The 27,220-nt window shown below is 44.7% G+C and overlaps 1 protein-coding gene across 2 annotated transcripts in view; it reads left to right on the top strand.

The window, feature by feature from the left end:
* Positions 1–27,220, top strand: part of HLCS (holocarboxylase synthetase) — a 216,083-nt gene that overhangs the window by 66,131 nt on the left and 122,732 nt on the right. For both annotated transcript variants that reach the window (XM_004762146.3, XM_045084515.1), the window contains exon 6: positions 796–1,067. In XM_004762146.3, the coding sequence (XP_004762203.2) occupies positions 796–1,067 (272 nt within the window). The remainder of the gene's footprint in view (positions 1–795; positions 1,068–27,220) is intronic.

A 27,220-nucleotide genomic window follows, 5' to 3' on the forward strand; every position in this document is an offset into this window, starting at 1 on the left:
GTGGGACAGCGAATGCTCCTGTCTTAGTCCCTTGTCTTCTGTGACTCCTGTCAGAAGCATTTTACAATATTTCCCCAACTAGGATAATGAATTTCCTTAAGGCGTGAAAGTTTAAAGCTGTACATTTTCTGCAAAAGGCACAGACTAGAGAATTACTGATGAACTCTAGACCTGGAGAAGACTTTTAAGGATTTGGGATATTATGTAAGATAGAAAGTTTAATAAGGTGCTGTATGTATTTCTTTGGATCGTGGCTTCTGAACAATTTACTATTGATTCTTGAACAATGTGGGGATAAAGGGACCCCCTCCACCCCGCCCCCCGCCAGTGCTGCCGAACGTCCACAGCATATAACCTCGACTCCCCAAAAACATATAACCTTGACTTCCCTAAAATATATAACCTTGACTCTCTGAAAACTTAACTAGCCGTAGTGGACTGTTGACCAAAAACCTTACCAGTGGCATAAACAGCCGATTTACATGCATTTTGTGTGCTATGTATTCTGTACAATATCCTCACGAGAAGGGGCGCTAGAGTAAAGAAAAGGTGATGAAGAAAAGGGTAAGAAAGAGGAAATACATTTGCAGCCCTGTACTGTATTTACCGAGAAAGGCCTGTTGCGTACACTTGATGTCTGCTGTATGATCGCACAGACATCCAGAATATGTTCCCGCAGCTCTTACTAATCATGACTTAGGAGGTACTTACATTACCGAAATGGCGTTTTAGGGAAAGGCTACCATCTCCTCATGTACTGCTGAATTACAACCTTTTCATTTCTTTCTAACACAGGAAATCTGGGATCCTCTTAGGCAGTGGCTGGGGAAGCATGCAGATCCTGAAGGAGTCGTAAAATCCAGCAAGCTCTCCCTTAAGTTTCTTTCATCCTACACGTCTGAAATGGAAATCACGCCATCTGCTCTACCTGTGGTGACTGATGTGGAGGCCTTCTCTTCGGAAAATTTTAACCTAGACATCTACCGACAGAATCTGCAGACTCAGCGACTCGGAAAAGTGATTCTGTTTGCTGAAGTGGCGCCCACCACGATGAATCTTCTAGACGGGTAAGTTCTGGCCAGACATGGTGCACCTGTCGGAGGAGCCCAGTGGCGTTGACTGTCCCGTCTGGCCAGTGCTGGGGGAGAAGGTGTAGAAACGAAGGAGAACTCTCAGTGAGCCTATTAGCAAGGGGGAGTACCCTTGTCCTAGAGGGGTAAAATGTAGGAAGAAAAGCTTAAAAATGTTCCTTGATCCTAGGTTTGTATTTTTTTTTTTTTTAAAGATTTTATTTATTTATTTGACAGAGAGAAATCACAAGTAGGCAGAGAGGCAGGCAGAGAGAGAGAGAGAGGAGGAAGCAGGCTCCCTGCTGAGCAGAGAGCCCGATGCGGGACTCGATCCCAGGACCCTGAGATCATGACCTGAGCCGAAGGCAGCGGCTTAACCACTGAGCCACCCAGGCACCCCTAGGTTTGTATTTGAAAGCAAGGGGATTTTGTGTCTTGTGACCTCTTCCCTTAGTGGTTGGCCTTGCAGATGATCCTTGGAGAAAACTATGGAAAAATATCTTTAAGCAGTGGTGTTATTACACAGGCCATCATTTTATTTTTGTGTTGTTGTAATCAGCATTCAACACTTAGTGGAAGATGTTCTGCGGGGGCATTTGGATAGGGCATTTCAACGACCCACGAGCTGTGTTCGACTGAAACGAATCGGAAACTGTACTTTTGGAAACCCCTTTTGATATGTTCCCTATCCAGTACGTTTTGCAGGCGCTCTCTAATCCCATTTAAATATTCGAGATTTATTCTTACTGAGTTATCTTTCTTATTTCTTCTGTTTCATGGACTTTGGTTAAAGTTTAAAAAATGGCAAACAGATTAAAGGAATTTGTTTTAGTCTTAAATTAGTATTAACCAATATTCCTTTTTGAGATAGTTCGTTTAAAAAGTTGGCTTATAGAGGGAGTGAATAAAAAAGGCGTCTTCCTGGGATGCCCGGGTGGCTCACTCATTGGGTGTCTGCCTTCAGCTCGGGTCATGATCCCGGGGTCCTGGGATCGAGCCCCACATTGGGCTCCCTGCTCAGCAGGAAGCCTGCTTCTCCCTCTCCCGCTTCCCATGCTTGTGTTCCCTCTCTTGCTGTGTCTCTCTCTATCAGATAAATAAATAAATCTTTAGGGGAAAAAAAAAAAGCATCTTCTTCAACATGGGACTAAAATTTCAGGAATGTAACCCCCCCGCCCCCCGCAAAACCCCACTGGATTCACAGTTTCTGGGCATTTTCACTCATGGACTGTACAATTAGATGCAGACATAATTCACCATAGGGAAATATTTTAGTCTTTCTTAGTAATTTCTGGAATTTGATCATATGTTGACATGGAATGATGAGATCAGCTTAGAATTTTCTTGACTGTTATCCTCAAAGCCATGGATGGAGTGGTTCTGTGTGACTAGTGTGTAGAGAAGGCATTCGTGGAGCGGAGTCCGTGGAGCGAGGTGGGTATAGCCGGTGGGGGCCAGTGGGAGCCATGGTCGCGAACAGTTTTTGTTTGCTGTGTTATTTTGTGTTGTCATAGGGTCCTTCCCTCTCCTGCCTCTCCTCCTACCCGGTCCCCTGCCCTCCTCTGAGAAGGAGGAAACCTGTGTCTGTATATGGAAGAATCATTGCTTGCGGCCGGGAACTCTGTGATAATCCTTTGTTGCCCGGGAGAACACCATTTGTATTGAAAAGGTGACCCATTATCATCATATTTTCCAAATAAAAAATCAGATATGGCCTTTGACATAAGATTTTGGAAGATTAAATTTTGATGGAGAAATACTGGCACATCATGGGACGCCTGGGGGGCTCAGTTGGTTAAGCATCTGCCTTTGGCTTATCATGATCCCAGGGTCCTGGGATTGAGCCCCACGTCTGGCTCTCTGCTCAGCGGGGAGTCTGCTTCTCCTTCTCCCCCTCCCCCAGCTCGTGCTCTCTCAATTTCTCTCTTTCTCTCAAATAAATAAAAAAAAATCTTAAAAAAAAAAAAAAAGAGAAAAAAAACCAAAACGTTGTCACTTCTTGCCCATTGTTGTTGGGCAATAAGTGAAGAATATTTTATGTTGGGACAATCTTGAACCACTGGAATTACAGTCTCTGAGCTCGTGTAGTGGGCAGTGATTATGAAGCGGGTTGCAAGCCTTGAGTGGATGGCCCGTCCCCTGTGTCATCAGACGGTTGGGTTTCCTTACATGCCGGTGAGCACTTGTTTTAGGATAGGAAAAAAATGCCATGTAAATACACTGCTTTAGCACCCTTGAACAGTGGTAAGTTCCTTTTTGATACTGAACTTTTTTTTTTTTTTTAAACATTCTGTCTTAGGCAACTTAAGTCTGTAAAAGTATATAGTTGAGCAGGACAATAGCAGAGTCAGAACCTTCTGTAGGATTACGAGTTTTTATTTTTACAAAAGAGGAAAATATTTTGGTTTTTCCAAGGGCATTTAGGAAGCGTCTTTGTCTCTCTTCTTGCCTGGTCTCTGTAAAGCATGGAGAATGAAATAGCTTTGATGATTAATGATTAATCCCTCCGCTTGGCACAGAGCAGATCCCGCATAAATAAATCGTGGCTGTTCACCGAAACGTACAGATGTCCTCTTCCATGGCTCGCATGGCTTCCTTCCGAACTTGGCGAGATAAAGTTACTCACTGCAGCCTCGTGCGTCAGCAAGCCTGCTGAGCAGGGCCTGGGGGTGGGGTGGGGTGGATGGGCTGTAGCCTTTTTTAGGAGAAGGAACTTGAAGAGGTCACCTTGATGCTGAAAACTCAGTTGTCCACAAAGGGACTGGGAGATGGATAAATGAAACATAGGGCTTATTCCCTGCGAAGAGTAAGGCCAGAGACCATTTCTTTTCTTCTTCTTCTTCTTTTTTAAAGATTTCTTAATATATTTGAGAGAGAGAAAGAGAGTGTGAGGGAGCAGAGGGGAGGGGCCGGGGGAGAGATAGAGAGACTGTGGAAAGACTAGCAAACTCCGCACTGAGTGGGGAGCCGGATGCGGGGCTCGATCCCACGACCCTGAGATCATGACCTGAGCCAAAGTCAAGAGTCAGACTCTTAACTGACTGAGCCACCCACGTGCCCCAGACCAAAACCATGTCTCTAGCTAATATTATATTTGATCCCACGAGGGTTCTCCTCCTGGAAGCAGTCTCTTGTGGTAATGATAATAATAATAATAATAATAATAATAGCAGCTAACATGTATTGAAAGCTTTTATCTTCCAGACACTGCTTCAATATACTTTAAATGTATTGACCAGATTCATACGGTATTTTTTAGTGCCTAGGGTCATCAGAGTCCAACTCTAGTATCATACCAGCATGTGGAAAGCTCCGTATCAGAATTTACCATATACGGAATTGATTCTGTGAACCGACCACATCCATAGGCCCGTTATGCAGAAGAAGAATTTCCAAAAGCATGTCCTGGGTTTGAACTCCATGCATGTTTCTGTGTTTGTACCGGTCACTTCTGTGCCTCTTTCCTTGGGGTCTAGAATAGAAATAAAATTTAAGTTAGATAATAGATCTTTATTATAAAGTTTCCAAAATCTTTTTTCTCTGGCTCTCCCGCCCACCCGTGGAGACTTGTGGCAGCTAAAAATTGGGAGTTCTTTTCCTAAGAAGGGAGTGGGAAGTCCACCCTGGGAACAGCCAGAAATGTCTGCCACAGTCCCAAATATCTGTTTCCCCGCTCCCTCCATCTAAAACTCTCACCGCCTCCTCCCGGAAGGCAGCCCTACCAGCCTGCTCGTTTACTTCCTCTTGAGCAGATTCAGGATCTCGGGGGATGGAACCTTCTTTGGCAGTCTCCTACTTAAAATAGACGTGTTCTCTGCCCCTGGCTGCAGGGGCTGAGATGGGGACCGTGGAATCTCCCGGGGCAGGGAGAGGAAGGATGCCCTCCACAGGCTGTAGGTAGGTTTCCTAGTCGTGCCCTTGGGCCTGGTGTCCTTGGGGTCGGGACTTTGCCTTTTTGGAGGGTCTTGAACTGTAACACATTGAGCTGTGCATCAGAGGGATGGGCTTCTGACACCCACTCTCAGTGAGGGTTTGGGGGTTCTGAGTATTATTGTTCTTAGGGTGAAATGGCAGCCTTTTAGGTTAGCCTTATGGTTTCTGAAGAGATAGAAGTTTCTGAAGACTTCGGGTAGGCCTCGAATGGTTCTGTATGAAAAACCAACAAAGCTCTCACCAGGAGTTGAGATTTTTAGCCCAAAAACTCTGGTCTTTTAATGGCTCTGATACTCTGCCCAACCCCTTCTCTCTCAGTCCGATGGCAGGTCCCTTAGCTGAATGAAACCGTGCCAGGGTGATCCCTGGATGGCATCTTTGGCGCGAGGCTGCGGGCTGTCCATGGCGAGGCGTCTGTCTTCCCACCTGTGGGTGCTGCCGGCGCCACCCAGAGGCTCCAGTGCAGCCTGCTGGTGGCCGACCGCGTGTCGCATCTGTTTTCTTTTCCATCCTTTGAGCCCGGCCAGCTCTTGGGGAGGTTGTGTCTCTTACAGGGAACTTTGCTGAGCACGTCAGGGGTGGAAACACTGTCCTCGTGAGTGTTCCGAGCTGGTTCCTGTGATGGTATCGCTTCTAACAGCTGCACGGTCTTCCTCCCAAGCTCTAGACAGCCAGGCTCCTAGCAGGTGCTTTTCAGCTGTTTGACGGGAGCCGAGTCCACTTACGAACCTTCGAGACGTATGTTCTCGTCTACCGTTCCCTGCCCCGATGACCCTCCCTCTCAGGCTGCATTTCTTGTGACCTGCGAGAGACCGGAGCCTCGACACACTCCATCCAGGTGCCAGCCTCTGGGTCGGTTAGGATTAGACAGGCATCCATCCATGTCAAAGGGTTTCAAACTGGTTTGAGCCTTAGGGTTATTTCTCTGTCCCATAAACCAGAGAGGCCGAGACGGGCAGCCCAGGGTCGGGCAGCGTGTGGCCCACCGTGTCAAGGCTGCAACTGAGTTCCTCGGCCCCCCTCAGCAAGTGGTACCCCGACATTTATGTTCTCGTCTTAGCCAGCACTCGGGAGGAGGGGTGAGAAGGGTGTGGCTCCACTCTTAGGACTCCTTCCAGAAATCGCTTATGACATTTTTGTGTATATTCTCGGGCTGGGATTTAAGCATAGGACCATATCCACCCACAAAGAAGGCTAAGAAATAAATGTGGTCTTTATACTCAGCATCCACGAATCCACTGAAAATTGGGGTCTGAGCACTAGGGAGGAGTGGAGAACAGATATGGAGGAGAATTAGAAGCCTTTGTCCCAAGCATGTACTTTTTATTAGTCAGACTGTTCAGAAAGGTAGCTGGAGACCTTTAAATAGCATTCACGTCGTGATAGCCCCAGTGCCTCCAAGGTCTAACATCGTGGCTGCAAACAGTTACTCTGATACTCACACTGATTCTGTCTCACTGCTTACTCGGTGTCGTTAGAGGTATTTTTCTTAGGTCACTAGTGCAAATCTAGGGCGATCTGGAAATTTCTCTCCCGACAGACAGTTTGGAGGGCACCGTCTGTTCTTCTTTGGCTACAAACCCAGCTAAGCTACCGTGGCCCTGAGACAGACGGTGAAAGTTTTCATCTGATCTCCAGGTATGAAAGCAGGCAGGGGCGAGAGCCCCTCTCCACCTCCCCTCTGCCCCGGAGCTGGGAGTGTTAAAGGGGTCCGTAAACCGGGAGAGGGGCAGGAGCTCGGGGGAAAGGGAGCAACCAGGGGAGATAAGGCAGCTGCTCCGAGCAACTAAATCAAGGCAGTTGAAGGGCCCGTGGGCTCGCCTTCAACATGTCTGCGAGCGCTGGTCCCCTAGTAGTCACACTTGGCTCAGCTGCCCACCGGGCCATGAGGACGCATAATTTCACCCTGTGTTCCTTGCTCCAGTTGTGCTCCCTGGCATGTGTTTCTGACCCTGAAATATGTTTTCTGCTGTGTCGTCATGGTAACCTTTTGGATGCGATGCTGGCTTTGATTGCCATTCGACACCTTTCTTTTTCCTTCTGCCCAATTTCCTGGTAGGTTTTCCTGTGACCAGTTAGCTCAGCGAGCTGGATGGAGTCCCAAGGACGTGGGCTCGGTACTGCATCCGGGCCAGTGAACTTTACTGTGTCCCCCGGTCACATCCTACAGCTGGGCACCCCGGAAGCTGTTTGCAGATGTGAGCTACAGGTGGTGGGGGGGGTCCTGCACCGGCGGGGGCGATAGGTTAGCATGGTCCATCGCCGGCATGGAGAGGTACGGCGTGGTTGGGAAATCACCTTCTGTCCCATCTTGTGAGAAGTCTCTGCTGTGGGGAAGGCATTAGACTAGGTCGTAGAGCGAGAGCTTGGGAGTAACTGAGTCATGATAATTTTGGAGTTGTCCCTTATTAGATTTTGACGTATATCATCTTTTTTGATGACTTTCACTGAATCGCTGTCAGATACTGAAGTAATGCATATGTGAAACCACGGTTTGTGGGGAGCCAGATGGCCACAGACCTGTTGATACTGATTTCCTCCGCATACTTCTATATCCTCAGTAAACAGACCAAGGGCAGACTCCTTTTTATTTGTAAAGAATAATACAGATTTCCTTATTAAATACCTTTTTTTTTTTTTAATATTGTTTAAGTCCCTTGAGTTCTCCGGCTTAAGTTGGCCTTCATTCATAGAGTAAGCGTTTATGGCGTACCTTCTCTATGCCAGGTACTGTGTTAGGCTCTTGCGGGAGGATGATGGGCCTTACAGTGCGTTAGAAGAATCAGCTCACCGTGCACATTCAGCTCGGACACGTTGTGTGCAACCTTCTTGCTCCGAGTGCAAGGGCTTTGGGCAGAGAGAAGTGTGCAGTCGGTAAGGTGATACAGGGAGGAAATAGACTGGTCGGTGACTTTCTTATGAGCCGTTACTGTGTGTCAGTCATCATTCCCGATGCCATAAATCTCCCGGTCTGGTAGGGAAAATGCCGGAACTGAAGATTTTATCACCATCTGGCTCTGTAACTAGGGCAGTATCCTTTCCCGGGGCCTTGCTCTCCTCAGCTGTGAGATCTGGGGCGCTGGACACCCCCATGATCGGGTCATCTTCCCGGGTCTGCCTCTTCCAGCAGCCAGCCTCTCCCCAGCACCTCTGGAGGGCTGAAATGGTTTTGGCAAGTAGGGTCCCTTCGCATGGGAGACAGTGGACTTCTGCGAGCAAAGGGAACGAAGAGGAAAAGCAATCCCAGCACAACATTTTTGAAAACATTTTGGGGGAAATCGCACTGGGGAGAATGGCCACCATCATTTGAGAAAGAGTATTTTTATTTCAGAATCTGGGGCCCGTGCTCGCTTTTCGCCTCTCTGCATGTGTGTCCGTTCAGTCCCAAACATCTCTCTCCCCTTTTCTGCTCTTCTCGTTCTGCTCCCCTAACCCGCTCTCCTGCGTGCCCTCCTCCCCTGAAGTCGAGGCCTGAGAGACAGAAATTGGGCTGGAACTAATTTAATGGCTGAGTGACCTCACAGTAGAGAAACAGCCGGATCCTAATAGGGGTCTTTGTCTACATTTCCACCCTGGCTGGTAGCATGCCAGTCAAGAGTCAAGCGAGAGACACAGGTGGAAGCGATTAGACCTGTCATAAGGTTTGAAAAATTGATTCTGGAGGCGAAGTGAATAGATTGAACTTGACAGTGTTGTCCTAAAGATTCTAAGGGAAAATTCTGTAGTTTAATTTGAAATCCCTTGATTATTCATTAGCTTTCCAGATGGCTTTTGTTGATGTTTTACATATTAATGCCTGTATTGTGTTATTGGTGTACTCTTAATGTGCACACAGGTAATGAGCGAAGAATAAATACAAGGGCAAGTGTCCCAAATTAATGGGATGTTGGTGTAATTGTGAAATAAAGGGTTTTTAAGAAGTTGATTGCTTTGGCGTAATTAGTGTGAGCTTTTTTTTTTATAGGCCAATTTGATACTTTTAAAGTGAAAATTATTGGGGAATTTTAAAGAAACCTTCATTTTAATGTTTACTTCTAAATTGAGGTTTCGTATATAACTCCAGCCTTTCACTCCAGAGGTCACGACTGAAGGGCTGGCTCTTCTGGCAAGTTCTCCATCAAATGCCTTTTTTTTTTTTTTGCCCCAATTCAACACCTGAATAAGTTAACCTTTCACATGCCACGCTCCTGGAATTGAATTATGAAGTGGCCCATTATTTTCCCAGAGATGCCTCCACATTAATTTCTAGTGCTTTAGGATGTTGGCTTTCACGTCGTGTAGCTGATTTTTCTTTTTAACTAGGGTGAGCTCAGTTGCTCAGGGTGCCATTTTGTGGTAGTGGCAGCATGTGCTCTCTAGGGGGCGCTTCGTTAGAATTGGACCTTCTTTGTCTCTCTCTTACCATTAAGCACATTTAGCGGTTGGATAACCTGAAGCATCCCAGGTTTTACGGTTCAGAAGAGTGAGGGAGAAGGTCACTGTCCAGGGAAGCCATGTGAGCCGTGAACATCACTGGTTTCAGGGGCACACAGGACGGGCTGCCCAGCCATGGCAGGGTTTCTGCCGTGCACCCCACCCAGTGGAAGCTCTTCTTCCGGCGCCTTCTCCCAAACACACAGCACAGTCCTTCCATGTTCTCGATGGTGGTGCTTTAATCTCTTGGTATATCAGATTTCCAGAACAAACAAACAAACAAATAGGAAAAAATCAGACAAAACCACAAACAAAATCCCTAGACACGATGGTAAGGTATCCATTGTGGGAAATATTTGCATAAACACTTAGTTCCCCATGGTTCACTCCCTTCTGATTACTGAGCCTTCTGATTATTGAGGATAGACTCTTGGTTTGACCTAGGAGCTTAGATCTTGGGATGGGGTATTCCTGTCCTGGGTTGGAATTCCACTTCCGCCTTTTACTACATGAGTGACCTTGGGTAAATCAGAAACCACGCAAGCCACTGTTTCCTCATCCATGCGATGTCCCTGATCTCAGGTTCTGCTTTTTTCATCAGCTGATTTCTCTTCAGCACCAGCTGTGTGCAGGCCTTTACAGTGGACTCTGGGACCCAGTGGGGAAAGACAGCAGACACGTGACACCTTCCTTCTAGGAGCCTGTATCTGCCCCGGGATCCGGGGAGGTGGTACTGAGACTCGTCTGCAAAGCTCCCAGTACAAAGAGTGCATGTTGATCACACTCTCACTATTCTTTTAAAGATTTTATTTTTTATTTATTTGACAGGCAGAAATCACAAGTATGCAGAGAGGCAGGCAGAGAGAGAGGGGGAAGCAGGCTCCCTGTGCGCAGAGAGCCCGATGCGGGGCTCGATCCCAGGACCCTGGGATCATGACCTGAGCCGAAGGTAGAGGCTTAACCCACTGAGCCACCCAGGCGCCCCTCTTACTATTCTTTAAACTTCGGAGTCATTCATTGTTTCTTTTGAGCTCTTCGGTGGCAGTGCCGTGAGTGCCCGTGAAACAAATCGGCATCGTCTTCGCCCCCGATTGTAATCCATGTTTTCATGGGGTGGAGTTTTTGTGGAAGATTTTGGCAGCTTTTTCTCGTCATGCAAGAAGCATGAGGGCTCATCACGAGTTACTTTTTTTTTGCCAGCAATGGTTTGTTTTAGTCCAGCTTTTCTTGAAAGATGAGAAAACATAGTCCGTTGTCTGTGTTTGTGTTACTCTTAAAATACGTGGCGCCAGTTACCCCTCCCTTTTTTTTTTTAATTTTATTTTATTTTTAATTTTTTATTTTTTATAAACATATATTTTTATCCCCTGGGGTACAGGTCTGTGAATCACCAGGCTTACACACTTCACAGCACTCACCAAATCACATACCCTCCCCAATGTCCATAATCCCACCCCCTTCTCCCAAACCCCCTCCCCCCGGCAACCCTCAGTTTGTTTTGTGAGATTAAGAGTCACTTATGGTTTGCCTCCCTCCCAATCCCATCTTGTTTCATTTATTCTTCTTCTACCCACTTAAGCCTCCATGTTGCATCACCACTTCCTCATATCAGGGAGATCATATGATAGTTGTCTTTCTCTGCTTGACTTATTTCGCTAAGCATGATACGCTCTAGTTCCATCCATGTTGTTGCAAATGGCAAGATTTCATTTGTTGAAAATAGAACTACCCCTCCCTTTTTAAAGCAGAGTTATTCTTTTTTGAAATCTTCACAATTTATCGTTTGCACAGATAACAGTAGTCATTTGGAAAGAGCCAGAACTTCGACACTTTGAACATTTTCATCAGTCCCACATCTTCCTTGAGCCCCCAGACCTCTCGCACTGCTTGGAAGTGCGTGCGTTTGATGTGGCGCGATGGTCCTGAGTGGTGTTAAACACCTCGCATGCTTCCTACTCTGCAGAATGGCTTGCTGGATACTATACTTGACATTCATTTTGTCAGATGCCTCTGTTACTTCGAACGAGTGATAAAATAGGGGATTATTATATTACATTATAATAATAAATACTTTATTTCACAAAGGGAAATAGAGTAAGGTTTGGGGCTGGAAAAGGCCTCCAGTAAAGAAGGTGATAGCCGATTCCCAACTTGTTTCTCCCCAGTTCAGATGTGTCTGAGCCGGAAAGCCAAGGGCTGGCTGCAGTTGAGACGTGAGCCATGTCCTGTGACGGTTGGGAATGTGTTCACTCTCAGTTACTGAGTGCAGAGGAGTGGTTTCTTAGCGACGTGTCCTGGGAGGGCCCAGAGTGGGCGGACGAGAAATCTGGCTTACACTGGGCAGGGCACCCCGGGATAGTGACAGCGTCACAGGCCCCCGAGCATCGTTGGCAAATTCCATGACTTCTCATCTTAAAATATATAAACAAACTGTCGTGATGCCCCCTCATAGGAATGGCACTCACGTTGAGAGGGTCAGAGGGAGGGCTGAAATGGGGAGCCCTTGCCTCGGTGTCCGATATGGAGCGGGAGAGGGGTGCTCTCTCCAGTTGGCGACTGCTGACAGCCGCCTCCTTGGAAACTGCGAAAATGAAGATTGAGAATGTGTCCCCATGTTCTCGTGCCAGAAAAGATGCATGGCAAGGAAGCAGCATTTTGAAAACTTGGTTATGTGACAATATGGACAGGATATCCTGTTAATGAAAGAAGTCAGATGGAGAAAGATTAAGCATTCTGTGCTATCACTTCTGTGTGGAATCTAAAACAGCCAGAACAGAGGTAGAATGGTGGGGGTGGGGGGCTAGAACAGGTGTTGTTTAAGGGCACAGGTTTGCGACGAGAAGTCCTCAAGCTCTCAAGTAAGTCCTCATGACCTAATGCACAGCACAGTGAACGGAGACAACAGTACCATATTGTAATCGTCAAACTCGCTTCAAGACTAGAACCTAACCACTCCAACCACTGAAAAGAAAGGATTAGTAATGTGAGGGGCACCTGGGTGGCTCAGTCAGTAAAGTGTCCGAGTCTTGATCTCAGGGTTGTGAGTTCGAGCCCCGTGTTGGGCCTGGAGCCTATACTTAAGACAATAAAATGAAACAAAATGAAAAAACAGAAATGATAAGTAATGTATTAGAGGTGCCAGTTATCGCCACGATAGCAGTCATACTACAGTATATCCTTGTATCAAATTAACATCGACATCTCCGATGTATATACTGTGTTATGTCAAATATACTTCAGTTAAGAAAAGTGAAACTCAGTTCATGAATTAACATTGGTTTCTATGTGGAAAAATTTTAAATACTCTTCGAATTTGGTGTTTGTGATCCTTCAAGTATGGCCATTTACCTGAATACACGGGGGGAGGGGGTAGAGGCTGAGCTGTGGGGTCAAACATTTGTTTTAGTAAAAATGTGTTAGGTGATCAAGCAGATCTTTTTCCCTCACCCTGTTCTGCATACCTCTGCCCCATTCCCATTTCTCCCCCAATACGGCTTTGTGACTCACTTAGAAAAATTTCTGTTTTCCTTTCACATAAAAACACTTACCTGCTTTGGAGGTGAGGGCTGATTTGCTTTCATCTGCCCCTTTAAAATCTTTTACACACCTACCATGTGTCCAAACACACTCGGAGCTCTGAAATGCCTTTGTTCCTGCTTTCTGTTTTGGAGAGAAGCGTGTTCTGTTTCTGCATGAGGGGCATTCCGTCACCCGGAGACCCAGACACCGCATTTTTTCTGCATTGCACAAGGGGTCATTCATCATTTTCATTTTTCGTTTGGCTCTCCCACAAGAGTATTCAAATTAGTGAGGAGGAAAATGATGAAGTCATTGCCTGGCAGAGAAGCATTTTTTCGGGATGTGGGAAGGTTAGGGAGACAGAGAGGAGAAGAGGGGCTCCTCATGAGGTCTGTCCCGACCTCTGTTTCTAGCCTTTGGTTCCGGAGGTCACCTGGATGCTACTGTGGTTTTCACAGGTTAAAATTGGCTGATAGGTGTGTACAGAAGTTACCCAAAAATGGAAGTACGCGGTGGGACTGCAGTGTCAGTCACCTTGGAAGCTTAGGCTGTAATATTATCTGTGTCGTTCCCACACACCAGCTGTGTGATGTTGGGTGAACCCACCGAATTCTCTGGATCTGTTTCCTTATCTGTAAAACGAGAGGGTTTATACTAGATCGGTGGCTTAATCTTATGTATATCTATGTTGAGCAGTAAAGCCCGTTTTTACAAGAACTACCCGCCTGTACAGATGGGGCTGGGGAGCCTTCTAGAGCCCACGTCTCTTAGGGCATGGGTATGGGGACCACTAGCCAAGAAAGTACCAAGTTCCTGTCACCTGGACACTCGGGCCCAGCTGATGGGGACAGTTAAATCTTAGTGGCAGGCTGACTGGTTGGCTGGACTTCCTTTCCTTTCTTCTTTCTTTTGTTTTAAATTTTATTTATTTTTTTTTTTAAAGAAGGAGCTGTATGTATGCCAGAGGGATGAAACTTTATTTTATTTATTTATTTATTTGAGAAAGAGAGAGAGAGAGAGCATGAGAAGGGGGAGGGTCAGAGGGAGAAGCAGGCTCTCTGCTGAGCAGGGAGCCCGATGCAGGACTCGATCCCGGGACTCCAGGATCACGACCTAAGCCGAAGGCAGTCACCCAACCAACCGAGCCACCCAAGTGCTCTTAAATTTTAATTTTAAGTAATTAATTTATTTAAAAAGATTTTATTTATGTATTGAGAGAGAGAGAGTGGAGCAGGGTAGGGACAGGGAGAGAGAATCTCAAGCGGGGTCTGTGCTAAGTGTGGAGCCTGACGTGGGGCCCGATCCCAGGACCCCGAGATCATGACCTGAGCCAGAATCAAGAGTCAGATGCTTTACCCACAGCCACCCAGGCACCCCTGGACTGTTTCTTTTTATATCCTGCCTTGTTTCAAGAAGATCTAAGGCAATGGGGATTTTTAGTTTATCTGTTACGAGATAAGGACTGTCTCCTCCTGTAAGGTACAACTGTATGACAAAGGGATTATACGATGTTTCTCTGGTTGTTATTATATGTCACGTCAATGTTATACGCGTATGGTTCGTAAAACTCAGCACCATTCGGTGTCCCGACTTCCCCAGACTGACAATGAGGACTGAGTGACCGTGGCCCCCCTCTGGAGCCCAGGGAAACCTGGCGGGTCCCCTGCCCTGTGAAGCTGAGTGGCTGTTGTCTTGGGGTGATTATCCACTGCTTCTTCAGATGTCTCCGGTTACAGATGAGTGATGTCTGAGAGGGGCCTCTCTGCTGGACTAGCTTGGGTCTCAGATGCCCAGGCTCCAAGAGGGGATCTCAGCTTTGGTGGAGAATGCCCTTCAGTTCCTGAACCCCTTAGCAGTGCTCTGGGAGGGGAGGGGAGTGGGGGGGGCAGTGGTGGGAATGGGCTGGGGGAGATGGGGCAGGTGCATAGTTGTCTTCTATGAAGTCTTGGTCAACATTTCAGATTTTGAACTTTCATTGGAGCTCACTTGGCTCATGAACACAGCCTAGAACCAACCCTGGAGTCAGGGTGCGGGTTGTGTGTACTTGAACGATGGTGCGGAGTTTGAGGGGCTTTCATCCTGCTCTCCTGGAGATTTTCTTTGGGCCCCTTCAGTATCCTCCTGACTTCTGAAGATACCCTATGGCACCTGCTCTTTTCTAAACGTCACCCAAATTAAATCTAATTTGATTTTTAACACTCTGCTCTTATCCATGAGGGTAGTGCAGGACACTTGCCTGTTGCCTGTCAGGATTGTGGATCTGTGATGTGAACCTCCACTTACAGAGGATTGTTTCTGCTTTTGTTTAGAAGCTCAGTTAAAAGGCTTTCTATAGCTTTCAGCTTAGGTGGCATTTTTTTCGGTTCCCTTCCCTTCTTTTGGTTGCAAAGTGTGGTGCCTCCCAACTGTTGAAGGTCCTCGGAGGCCCCTCTTGGGGCTTTGCTGTGGGCCAGTGGAGGTAGAGGCCATGGTTAAGATGGGGGGGGGGCAGGTTTACTTTTTTGCTGTGGCACCTGGAAAACTGTCATGAAACAGACCAGATTTGTTCAGCACAATGTGGTCATAGTTGGGATAGGATGAAGGGTTTGACCAATTCTTACAAACCTGAAATCAGACCAACTGTGTATACCAAAACTCTTGTGGTCTCTCAGATCAGTGGGGGGGTGGATACCCAAAAGGCCAGTGCCCCGTCACCCTCTGCTTCCTCAGTGCCCTCTGCACTGTTTCAGATGTGTCCCGAGTCCTGGACGGCGAGCAACTTTCTGGCCCTTGTCTAATTTACAAACACTTATTGAGCTGTTAGACCTTCCAGCAGCTCATTCCAGCATCTCAGGGTGAGTGCTGTCTCCCAGGACGGGTCCTTCAAAACCCATCTCATTCCAAAGAAGGAAATCTGACCATGGATCCAAGAAGAGAAAATGTATTTAGCTTTCTCCCGAATGATACGTAAAGGATCTGTTAATTAGTTCAGAGTTGAAAATATTTGAAGATTGTTATTGGGTCCATTAATCCCTATATCACATTTTCTCTAAGCATCTCCAGTAATGAACATTCAGTTCCGTCACCGTGTTGGAGATGGAAACTTTAGGTCTGCAGGACCAAGAGCCTTGACAATAAAGCCAGTCAAGGTACATACAACTAATTATTTTTTCTGAGACTATTTCTTGGCTATAAAAAGAATTCTTGGCCATTTTAGGAAACTAGATAATATAGTAATTTCTGCTAAGGAAATGAAAATCATCTATAACCCCACCACCTATAAATAATCATATTAATCTTTTGGTATATTTTCTTCTAGTCTGTTTTCCTCCTACACGATATATGTAAGACTGGGATTATGTTGTTTATGAAATGATCACTTCCCAGGCAATCAGACCGTCTGCTACAAACATGGCTTTTGTTCCGTAGATGCAGTTTGAACATGATTTATTTAAGCAATCTCCAGCGAATGTTCTCGTGTCATTTCCAGTGTTTTTCTATTCCAAATAACATGCATATTTCTTTTTTAAGCAGCGGTTCTGTATAATTCTTTAGTGACCCCCATTATAATATTTCTTTTCCAGAAGATAATTGGAAAATTATAGAACAAAAGTAGACGTTGATAGAAGTTGAACAGGATGAGACTAATAATACTTGTTGTTTCTAGTGTTTCATATTATTTCATCATGATGGTACAATTATTTCCCATTAGTTCATCTTCCATCTGCAGCGATGTTGTGCCTTCATAACGGCCCACATTAACTTGGCATGTGCTGTGTGGCAGGTACTGGGTCTTATGTGCATTTTTCCCATTCACTTTACCAGGGCCCTAGGAGATAGGTACCATTATAGTTCCCATTTTAAGAAATGAGGGAGCAATTGCTTAGAGGGTTGAAATGTCTTGGCCAGGGCCACATGATGAGTTAAATGGTAGAACCAGCATTTAAAAGGTTTATTAGAGATCCTAGATTCTTAGCCCCTAATACTATATTACTACAGGTGGTTTGCTGAAATGCTAGCACACCATATCCTCCATCCTTCTAGCATCTGTGTAAATGCTAATCTTGTTGTAAAGGAAATCAAGTTAGCTGACATATCTAATTCTTGATGAGTTTCTTAAGTTAGTAGATTAGGAGATTTTTTTGTGGAAAGGGATACAATAAGAGTCCTAAGTTGAAGTTCTCAGGTTTTGAGCTTGCTAGTGGGACATCTTACTTAACTTGTTTGTTCTTCTGTATCATTATCTGTAAAACTCGGACAGTAATACCTGTATTACTGGGCTATTATCTGGGTTAAATACAAGGGTATATGTTGAAGTCCCAGTTTAGTTTCTGGTACTCAAGCAGTCCTAAGTACTCTGTAGTAGGAACTTCCTTATTTCCTTGAATTTCAGCAGGGATAGGACATCTCTGGTTAGTACAGTTTCCTTTGCAAATTACAATGGCATGTTTCTTTTAACTTCTCGAGCTTATAGTAACCCTTCAAAGATCGGCCATAGGAATTTAATTAGACCTTCCTCATGTTCTCCAGTTCTATAAACTTGAAAATAGAATATTAATAATTACCCAGTTCGAAGAAGAGAGGAAAAGACTAAAAAAAATAAAAATAAAAAAAGTAAACCTCACGAACCTGTGGGATAATCTAAAAATATCCAATATATAGTAATTGGCATCCCATAAGAAGAGAGACAGAATGATGCAGAAAGAAATATTTGAGCAAACAATGGCCAGATGATCTCCCAAATTGGTAAAAGACACGAATTGGCAAGTTCAGTATGTTAGCAAACTGCGAGCCCCATAAAGCTGGCGAAAATACACCTAGGCACATCAGAGTCAAACTGGTGAAGACAAAGATAACGAGAAAAAACTGAGAGCAGCCTGAGGAAAACATCACTTTACATGCAGAGGAATGATGAGTTGAATGTGCACGATTTCTCATCAGAAATCATGGAAGCCTGAAGAAAGCGGAATGGTATTTTTAAAGGGCATAAAGAAAACCCCTATCAACCTGCAAATTCTACACCCAGCAAAAAAAGGCTCCACCAACAAAGGCAAAATACATCCCCAGGTAAGAGAACACCAAGATGATTTGTTATAGTGTGGATCTGCTGCGTAGAATGCCAATGGGGAGTTCCAGAAGGCAAGGGGAAATATACCGGAGGGAAACTTGGATCCTTTGAGAAGGAACAAAATGGCAAATGTCCAAGCAAATTTGAAATACTTCCCTCCACTTAATTTCTTTAAAACACATATGACTGTTGGGACGCCTGGGTGGCTCAGGAGGTGAAGCCTCTGCCTTCAGCTCAGGTCATGATCTCAAGGTCCTGGGATCGAGCCCCACATCGGTCTCCCTGCTCAGCGGCGTGTATGCTTGCCCCTCTGACCTTCACCCTGCTCGTGCTCTCTCTCTCCCTCTTGCTCTCACTTTCTCAAATAATTAAAATAAAATCTTTAAATACACACACACACACACACACGAATTTATTTTTTTAATTTTTATTTATTTATCTATTAAAGATTTCACTTGTCAGAGAAAGAATATGCACCAGCAGGGGAACAGCAGGCAGAGGGAGAAGCAAACTCTCTGCTGAGCAGGGAGCCCTATGCGGGACTGGAACTCAGGACCCTGGGATCAGGACCTGAGCCCAAGGCAGGCACTTAACCAACTGAGCCACCCAGGCGTGCCATATATGACTGTTCAAAGCAAAAATTGTAACATCGTCCTGCATAATCTTGTGCATGCTGATGTCGTGCGTGTGACAACTAGGACATAAACAATAAAGGACACTAGACAAGGGGCTAAATGGAACTATATGTGGTGGCAGTATTTCTACATCTGATGCAAAATGGTATAAACTTGGCAGGTGTGTAAATTAAGCATTCATATTGTAATCCTTGGAGTAACCACTAAAAATATAAGACAAAGGGGCAGCAGGGTAGCTCATTCAGTGAAGGGTCAGGTCATGATCTCAGGGTCACGAGATCAAGTCCCACATCAGGCTCCGGGCTCAAAAGGGAGTCTGCCTGAGATCTTTTCTTTCTCTCTCCCTCTGCCCCTCCTCTTTCTCTCCTTAAATAAATTAACTGAAAGAAATCTTTAAAAACATAAGGCAAAGAGGTATAGCTAAAAAGCCAATAGGTAAATTAAAATATCCAAATAATCCAAAAGAAGGCAACAACAACAAAAAAAGGAATATTGGAATGAAAAATAGAAGGAAAAGCCAAAAATGAACAAAGTCATTTTTCTAATTCAGCAAAGTGCTAATTGACTAAGCACTGTGGTTAAAAGTCAGAGTGTCAGAATGGATTAAAAAAAAAAAAGCAAGACCTGAGTATATCTTGTCTTTAAGACACACTTATTTATAAAGACATAAAGAGGTTAAAAGCAAAAGGACGGAAAAAGATACAGCAAACAGCAAGTTTAAGAAGGCTGGAGTGACTTTATTAACATCCAGTATAACAGACTTCAGGACAAAGAAGTAGGAGAGAGAAAGAGGGGATTTCGTAATGATAAAAGGGTCAATTCATTGAGAAGATGTTAACAGTCACAGATGTGTATTTACCTGATAACAGAGCTTCCAAAAAAATGACAGAATTAAAGAGAAAAATAGAAAAGTTCACAATCACAGCTGGAGATTTTAATACCACTTTCTTAACAGGTGGTAGAACAACTAACCAAAAATAGTGAAAAGCATAAAAGATCTGAATAACACTTTCAACTCGCATTGCCTAATTGGTGTTTATAGAACATGACATCCACTGAAAACACATTCTCTTCAAGTGCACATGGTATCTTCATGAAGGTACATTATATGCTGGGCCATAAAACAAGTCTCCTTAAAAATAAAGTGATTGAACTCACATAGAGCCAGTACTTTCTCTGTCCACAATGGAATCAAATGAGAAGTTAGCACAAAAATGTATCTAGGAAAATCACAAATATTTTAAAATCAAACAGCACACATCTAAATCTAAGGGGCAAGGAAGAAATCACAATAGAAATTAGAAACTTTTTTGATGTTAAGGAATATCTAAATAAATTGAGATTCCATGATTCTGGAAGAGAGACTCAGTATTAAGATGCCAGTTTGCTTTAAATTGATTTATGGATTCAATATAAGTTTAATGAAAATCGCAGGAGGCATTTCAGAAGAAATGTATAAGCTGATGCCAAAATTTGCATATAATTTACATAAAATAATGCAAGGACACTATAACGGAGAAAGTAATTTTGAGTAGGAACAAAGTTGGAGAAATCCTATTCTCTGACTTTAAGACTTACTGTAAAATTGTAATCAAAGTACGTAGTATTGGCATTAACAAGAAATAGATCAATAGAATAGAATATTTCAGAAGTAGACCTGCCCTTAATTGGCCATTTGATTTTTGACATAGGTGTTAAAGCAATCCAGTTGAGGAAGGAAGGTCTTTCAAGAAATAATGCCGACTGGGGTGCCTGGGTGACTCAGTTGGTGAAGCGTCTGGTTTCAGCCCAGGTCATGATCTTGGGGTCCTGGGATGGAGCCTTCACCATACCCCCTCCTGTTGGGCTCCCTGTCCAGTCCAGGGTCTGTTTTTCCCTCTCCCTCTGCCTCTTCCCTCTGCTTGTGCTCTCTTGCTCTTTCTCTGTCAAATAAATAAAATCTTTAAAAAAACAAAAAAAAAACAAAAACAAAAAAAAAGAAAAAGAAAATGGTGTTAGCATAACCAAAAACACAGTCCATAGGAAAATAAGTAAATTTTAACCCCTACCTCACCCACCTCACACACTGAAATTGATTTGAGATGGATCACAGACCTTAAACCAAGAGCTAAAATTATAATACTTCTAAAGGAAAAGAGAATATCTTCATGACTTAGTGGTTGGCAGAGATTTCATAAACTGGTTACAGAAAGCAGTAGCTGTAAAAAAAAAAATTGACAGTGAGACTTTATAAAAATGAAACACTATGCTCTTCAAAAAGCTAGTGATAAAACAAATAGATAAGCCACATGCTGGGAGATGTTTGCACAAACACACATTTGACAAAAACCCGGCATCTCTAATACATAAAGAACGCCTACAACTCAGTAGTCAGATGACAGCTCAGTTAAAACATTTGAACAACACGTGACCCAATAGGAGTGCCAGCAGCCAAGTAAGCACGTGGAAAGATCCTTAACAATTTATGTCTTCAGGAAAATGCAAATTAAAGCCAAAATGAGATACACACCACCACTGTGGCCCACCATACCTACCAGATTAGCTAAAAATAGAAAAGACTGATCACACCAAATATTGGTAAGGATGCGAAACAACCACAATTCCTAAACATCATATTGTTGGTGGGAATTTAAAGTGATGCACCCACTTTGGAAAAACGATGTGACAGTTTTTTAGAAAAGTAAACATGGACTTCATTCCTGACCCAACAGCCCTACACCGTCCGAAAATATATGTCTATACAACGTCTTGTATGTCATTGTGCATAGCAGCTTGATTTTTAATAGCCCAAACCTGGAAACAACCCAAATGCCCATCAAACATGAATGGATACATTGTAGCGTATCCATACACTTGAATATCACTCTGCAGACAGAAAGGATGGACAGTTGATAACATGCATCAGCTTGTGGGAATCTCAAGAAACTTTATGCACAAACGAGCCTTCCGCCAACTAGTACCTTGTGTTTTACTTCATTTCGCAACGTCCTAGAGCAGGCAGATCCAGTCAGCCCTGGGAGGAGATCCAGAAGAGGGCTTGTCTCTAGGGGGTGGGGGTGGAGATCAGCCAGGAAGGACAGGAGGAGCCTTTGAGTGATGGTACTGCTTCTCGTTTCCGTAGAGCTTTTAGTAACGGGCTGTATACATCTGTCAAAACCCAGCAGAGATCTTGGTGCACCTGGGTGGCGTCTGTCTGTTCAACATCCGACTCTTGGTTTCGGCTCAGTTCGTGATCTCAGGGTCATGAGATCGAGCCCTGTGTTGGATTCTGTGCTCAGTGGGGAGTCTACTTCAGACACGCTCTCTCTCTCTCTCTCTCTCTCTTCCTCCCACCTTCCACCCCTCACTTCCTGATGCTCTCTCTCTTTCTCTAAAATAAGTAAATAAAATTTTAAAACCAACCAACCAACCAACCAGCAGATCTTACAGTATCACTGCAGGTAAGTTTTACATATGAACTAAAATACTGAACTCTGGTTAAATGCAGGCTTAAGTCTTAAGAGGGGGCTGTCTGAAATTGATGTTGAAATGCAAAAAGCAGTTAAGTAGACACCTAGTCTAGTTGATAGATATATACTAAGGCAAGTATAATAGAGTATTAATAGTAGACTATCGCTGGGTGGTACGTGTATGTTCCCTTCAAAATTTACCTTTGCCGTAATGTGCCCTTATTTTTTGTAATAAGCAACTCGCCGCGGAAGAATTGTAAAAGTAGTCACGCTAGTATACTCAAAATGAATTTGCGAAAATTGCAGTTGTGTAAACGCTTGGTTGTAGATGACAGCCACATCGTAAAAGGAAATGCGTGTCGTTTCCCGCATTCCTTGTCATCCTTCATTTACTTAAATTGTGCACAACTTCCCCCCCCTTCCTTGAACAAAATAGCTCAAGGTAGATGAAAAGTATGAAGTTAACACCGAAGTGTTCCTTCTGGTGACTTGCCGGATTATTTACTCCTTAGGTACTGGGTATTCTGAGTACTAAAATTTAAAACAAAAATCGCAGTCTGTATTCTCGTTTTCTGAAATCCCAGTGGCCTAATTTCTCTTTATTTATGCCCCTCGTGAAAATATTTTAAAAATCTAAATTTGTCTGCACATAAAGTTTTCATTTCTCACACCTCGTATCGCCCAGCCTGCTGTCATGGCCTTTACAAGTGTGTGCCGCGGGGGAGGCTCCCTGCTGGGCACTCGGCGGGTCTCAGGGTTGCTGTAAAGCGCTCAGCCTCGTGTTAAAAAAGAGAAGATCTAATTAGCAGCGTTCTCGTTATTTCAAATATTCTCATTAATGTATATTCTGAGGTAATTTTACTCCACAGTTGCTCAAAAGAGCCTCTCCAAGGCTCTAGCGGGAGGCGGGCGAGGGGGGCAGGTGCCGAATTCCCTATGTCCTCAGAGGCTGTTTTCCAGACCCTCCTGCCAACGTCCTTTCAGGCAGTCATGGTGGCCCTGGGAGGAGGTGGCCTTCTTCTTGGAGTGCTCAGATTTTAGTGTTGGATATCTCTAGCTCAAAATGTTACTGGGAATTCTTCTCGTAACTGGTCTTTTAAGATATATTTTTTTTTAGGGGCACCTGGGTGGCTCAGTTGGTTAGGCCGCTGCCTTCGGCTCAGGTCATGATCTCAGGGTCCTGGGATCGAGTCCCGCATCGGGCTCTCTGCTCAGCAGGGAGCCTGCTTCCCTCTCTCTCTCTCTGCCTGCCTCTCCATCTACTTGTGATTTCTCTCTGTCAAATAAATAAATAAAATCTTAAAAAAAAAAAAAGATATATTTTTTTAAAGATTTTATTTATTTATTTGACAGACAGAGATCACAAGTAGGCAGAGAGACAGGCAGAGAGAGAGGAGGAAGCAGGCTCCCTGCTGAGCAGAGAACCCGATGTGAGCCTTGATTCCAGGACCCTGAGATCATGACCTGAGCTGAAGGCAGAGGCTTTAACCTACTGAGCCACCCACGTGCCCCTCTTTTAAGATATTTTAAGATAATAATTTATTAAATCTTATCTTATTATTAAAAATAAGATAATTTTAAGATAATGGGGCTGGGGGTGGCTTAGTCGGTGAAGCGTCCGACTCTTGATTTTGACTCCGGTCATGATCTCAGGGTTGTGGGTTCGAGCCCCGAGTCAGGCTCTGCGGTCAAGTTGCAGATTCTCTCTCCCTCTGCCCCTCCCCCCCCCTTGCACTCGAGCGTGCTCTCTCTCTCTTTTTCAAATAAATCTTCAAAAAAATTTTTTTTTCCTTATGCGATGTTTTGTTGTGAAGCAAACCCCCTCGCCCCCATCCTTACGATTTTGAGGACCACTTTCAGCTCTGATTCCTTAACAGTGACCTCTGGGAGGAGACTGAGAGGAAAACCCTTTTATCTCCAAATCGAGCAGCTTTTCCAACAGCTGATTGAACAATGACCCAGGTACTAATGCTGCTGCTTTCTCCTTGCTAGTTTAGTTTTTACATTATTTGTGAACTCTTTTCTGGGAAGATATTTTAGGAAATGGGAAGGCGCAGTGTGCTCATTTGGGTGGAGATCCCAGTGAGTAGTAGCTAATAAAGGTAATAAGCAAATGGCTAATACCCCCGAGAGGGACTGTTTGCTGAGACTCTGTACAAGGCCCACAGATAAGAATGTTCTGAAATTTCTCTTTTATCCCCCTGCCTGCTCCTCTGTGGTGTTCAGAGTACATCCAGGGGGACCCGGTGGTCAGATGGAGCTTGTGGCCGGGCTGGTGGCCAGACACTGTGTTGCTCACAAATGAAGCTGCCAGATCCCACCATGGTCAGTCCTTCAAGATCAATCTCCGAAGTCCCTTAAAGGAACAGCAACGTGCTTTGGTGTGGAATTAATTTAGAAATCGCGGCAAGCAGCTTTCAGTCTTCTGAGTCCTTGACGTTTGGGGTTGCCATAGATAACTGGGGTCAAAGCTTTTATTTTGAAGGTGGGTCTCTGCTACTCCTACCCCTGCTCTAGTCCTCCAGAAATCAGGCTCCCTAATTGTTCATAAAGTCCTTCTAAGGGATGACCCCCCTTCTTTTAACAATAGGGGCCTTGGATTTGATGCACTCCTTGGAGGGAACGCCAAAGTTCTCAGCCTGCAACTCCGCCAATATAGACACGAGATTAAGGATGTCAGCAAATTGAGAGTGAAGGATTAACAAAATCAGGCTATGGTATCAGAAAAAAACTTTCTTATGGGGTGGCTGGTTTAATAGGAATAAGTGCATCTGGTAAAGACAAAAACCACCCAAGGTAGTTTTTCATGAAACTTCTTCAGCGTGGCATCTCTTTCTCCCAGTGGTGTGTGTGTGTTTTCTTTTTAATGGCAAAGGGGGTTGTGAAAACGCAAAATGCAGTTTACGTAGGTAATCTGTAGAAAGAAATGGGATTTGGAAATCAAAATCCCTTTTCTGGAACGCCAGGAGATAGCTGGAAGAACTCGTCCACACCTAAACCTCTCTCCCCTAAAAATTGGACTCAGATCATTAAAAAAAAAAAAAAAAGTTGTAATTTTGCCCTTAAACATTCCAGCCAAAGCATGAATCCAAGGAGTCAGAGCCCAGAAACAGTCTCTCCATTTTTCATGGGAAGAAAAGTGCAGCTTGCAGGGAGGAGGGGCTGCCCTAAACCTTTCCGTGTCTCCTCCTCTGCTCCTGGCGAAGCCTGGGGCCACTCCTGGCCTGGGGTCATGGGCCGCTTCCAGGGTCTGGTGACCCCAGACAGGCAGGACCACGCCCCATCGAGGCCAAGTTCTCTGCTTGTGCCGGGCACTCCTTTCGGGGGTATGGGCGACAGGCAAACAATCTTTTCTTGATGCTTTTCTCCATTACAGTTATTATTTGGTTGTCATTTTCTTTCTGCTTTGTGGAAAGATGTATTTGCTAGAGTTATATTGAGATCAAAATATAAGCTCACTGGGGATGCAGAGGAACGGTGTCATCAGGACTGAAAATCGTAAAATTGTGTAGATCGTTTTCATTTTTCAAATGATCACTGTTATACACGGATGTATGTTGCTTTCGTAAAATTAAACATTGCAACTAAGGTTAAAATTCCCCACAATCCTGTTTCTCCCGTTTTTCTCCTGGGCACTTTCCGTCCCTCATTCCCAGCACTGCGGGGAGGTTGATCTGTCTTTTTCAAGGCTTTCCTATATCGTATTATATAAGAGGTGTCTGATGCTATGCTTCTATATTGAGATAAAAGTCCAAGTCGCTGTATAGCAGAGATACCCAACAATTTGGCTTTAAAGGAAAGACATTTAGTTCTGCCTCATGCGAGAGTCCAGGATAAGTAGCCAAGGTCACTGGGCTGCTGCGTTCCTTGCAGTCATTCGGTGACCCAGGCTGACAGTGGCTCTGTGTCTTTTAACATGTGGCTTTCTAGGTCAGTCCGGTCATTGTCCAGCTGGTGGGCATAGCAGAAGGGTGGAAATAGAGGGCCAGAGATTTTCTCTTAAACAGGCCTAGAGTGGCACTCCCTGGCCATCCTTTGGCAAGAGCCTGGTCCCGGCCAGCTCGGCTGAAAAGAGATGCGGGGGGAGCCGGGAAGAAGGGGGAATAGATTTGGGTGCATGGCTCTCTGTCTTCCAGGCTGCGTTACTCCTTCATTCACCAGACATCTTGGAGACTTGCTTGTTACAGTGTTTCCTTTTTGCTGCTGCATGATATTCCACAGCAAGAATAGGCCACTTTTTTGTCCAGTCATTTCTTCCTAATGCATAGTTAGCTTATTTCTACCTTTTGCTCTTAGATTGGGTGTTGCGATGCCCTCTGTATCACACTGTCGTTACAGACATGGGCAACCTTTCTCTCCCATGGGAGCTGGTCATCAACGGTGTATTAGTCTGGATAGCTTTTCTTAAACTGCCTCCCAAACCCAGTGCACATGCCAGTTTATACTTGGGCCCTCAGAATTTGAGAGAACCTGTTTTGTACAGTGGCCTGTCGGCTGATGCTTGCATTTTAATTCTGACAAGGGAGGCTAACAGCACCCTCCCTGCCCCAAAGCCTGCCCCCCCCCCAAAAAAAAGAAAAATGAAACACTAGGATGAAAGTTCTTTGGAGAAATATTTATTACAGAGTCTATTCGTTAGAACAGAACACTTTTTTTTTTTTAAACTGCTCAACTTTTTGGCTTTGTTTTATAGCCAGTGCCTAATACTCATTTATTTCTACTTAGTTACCCAATTTAGTAACGATTTAAAAATCTGTGGTTGAAGATGATAGTTAAAGATGAAACCGAATTATTTAAAGGAAATGAAAGTTACCTTTTGATTTAGAACCAGCTGCCTTTAGAGCAAGATTGCTTTTGAGGAATTTATGATCGAAGGAATGTGATCCCTGAGTTTCCGCTGTGGATTTGCTTCGATCCTAACAGTCGTCTTAATTAAAGGAACTGCGCCTTTCATAGCCCGGAGCGGGAGACGCAGCGCGGGCGTAGCCGCTTAGGTCCGTCTGGTCAGTTGCACAGCTGTGAGCTTGAACTCGCACAGGTTTCTGGTAGCCACACTTCCTTACACACCACCCTCACGGAAAGTGCGGTGGCATAGCCGAAAATGGGCGTTTAATCAGAGAAGCGTGTTTACGGCCACCTGCGTGTTTGTTGATG

The sequence above is a fragment of the Mustela putorius genome, unplaced genomic scaffold (genome assembly GCF_011764305.1).
Source record: "Mustela putorius furo isolate JIRA1106 unplaced genomic scaffold, ASM1176430v1.1 tig00000765_pilon_pilon_pilon, whole genome shotgun sequence".
NCBI lineage: Eukaryota > Metazoa > Chordata > Mammalia > Carnivora > Mustelidae > Mustela > Mustela putorius.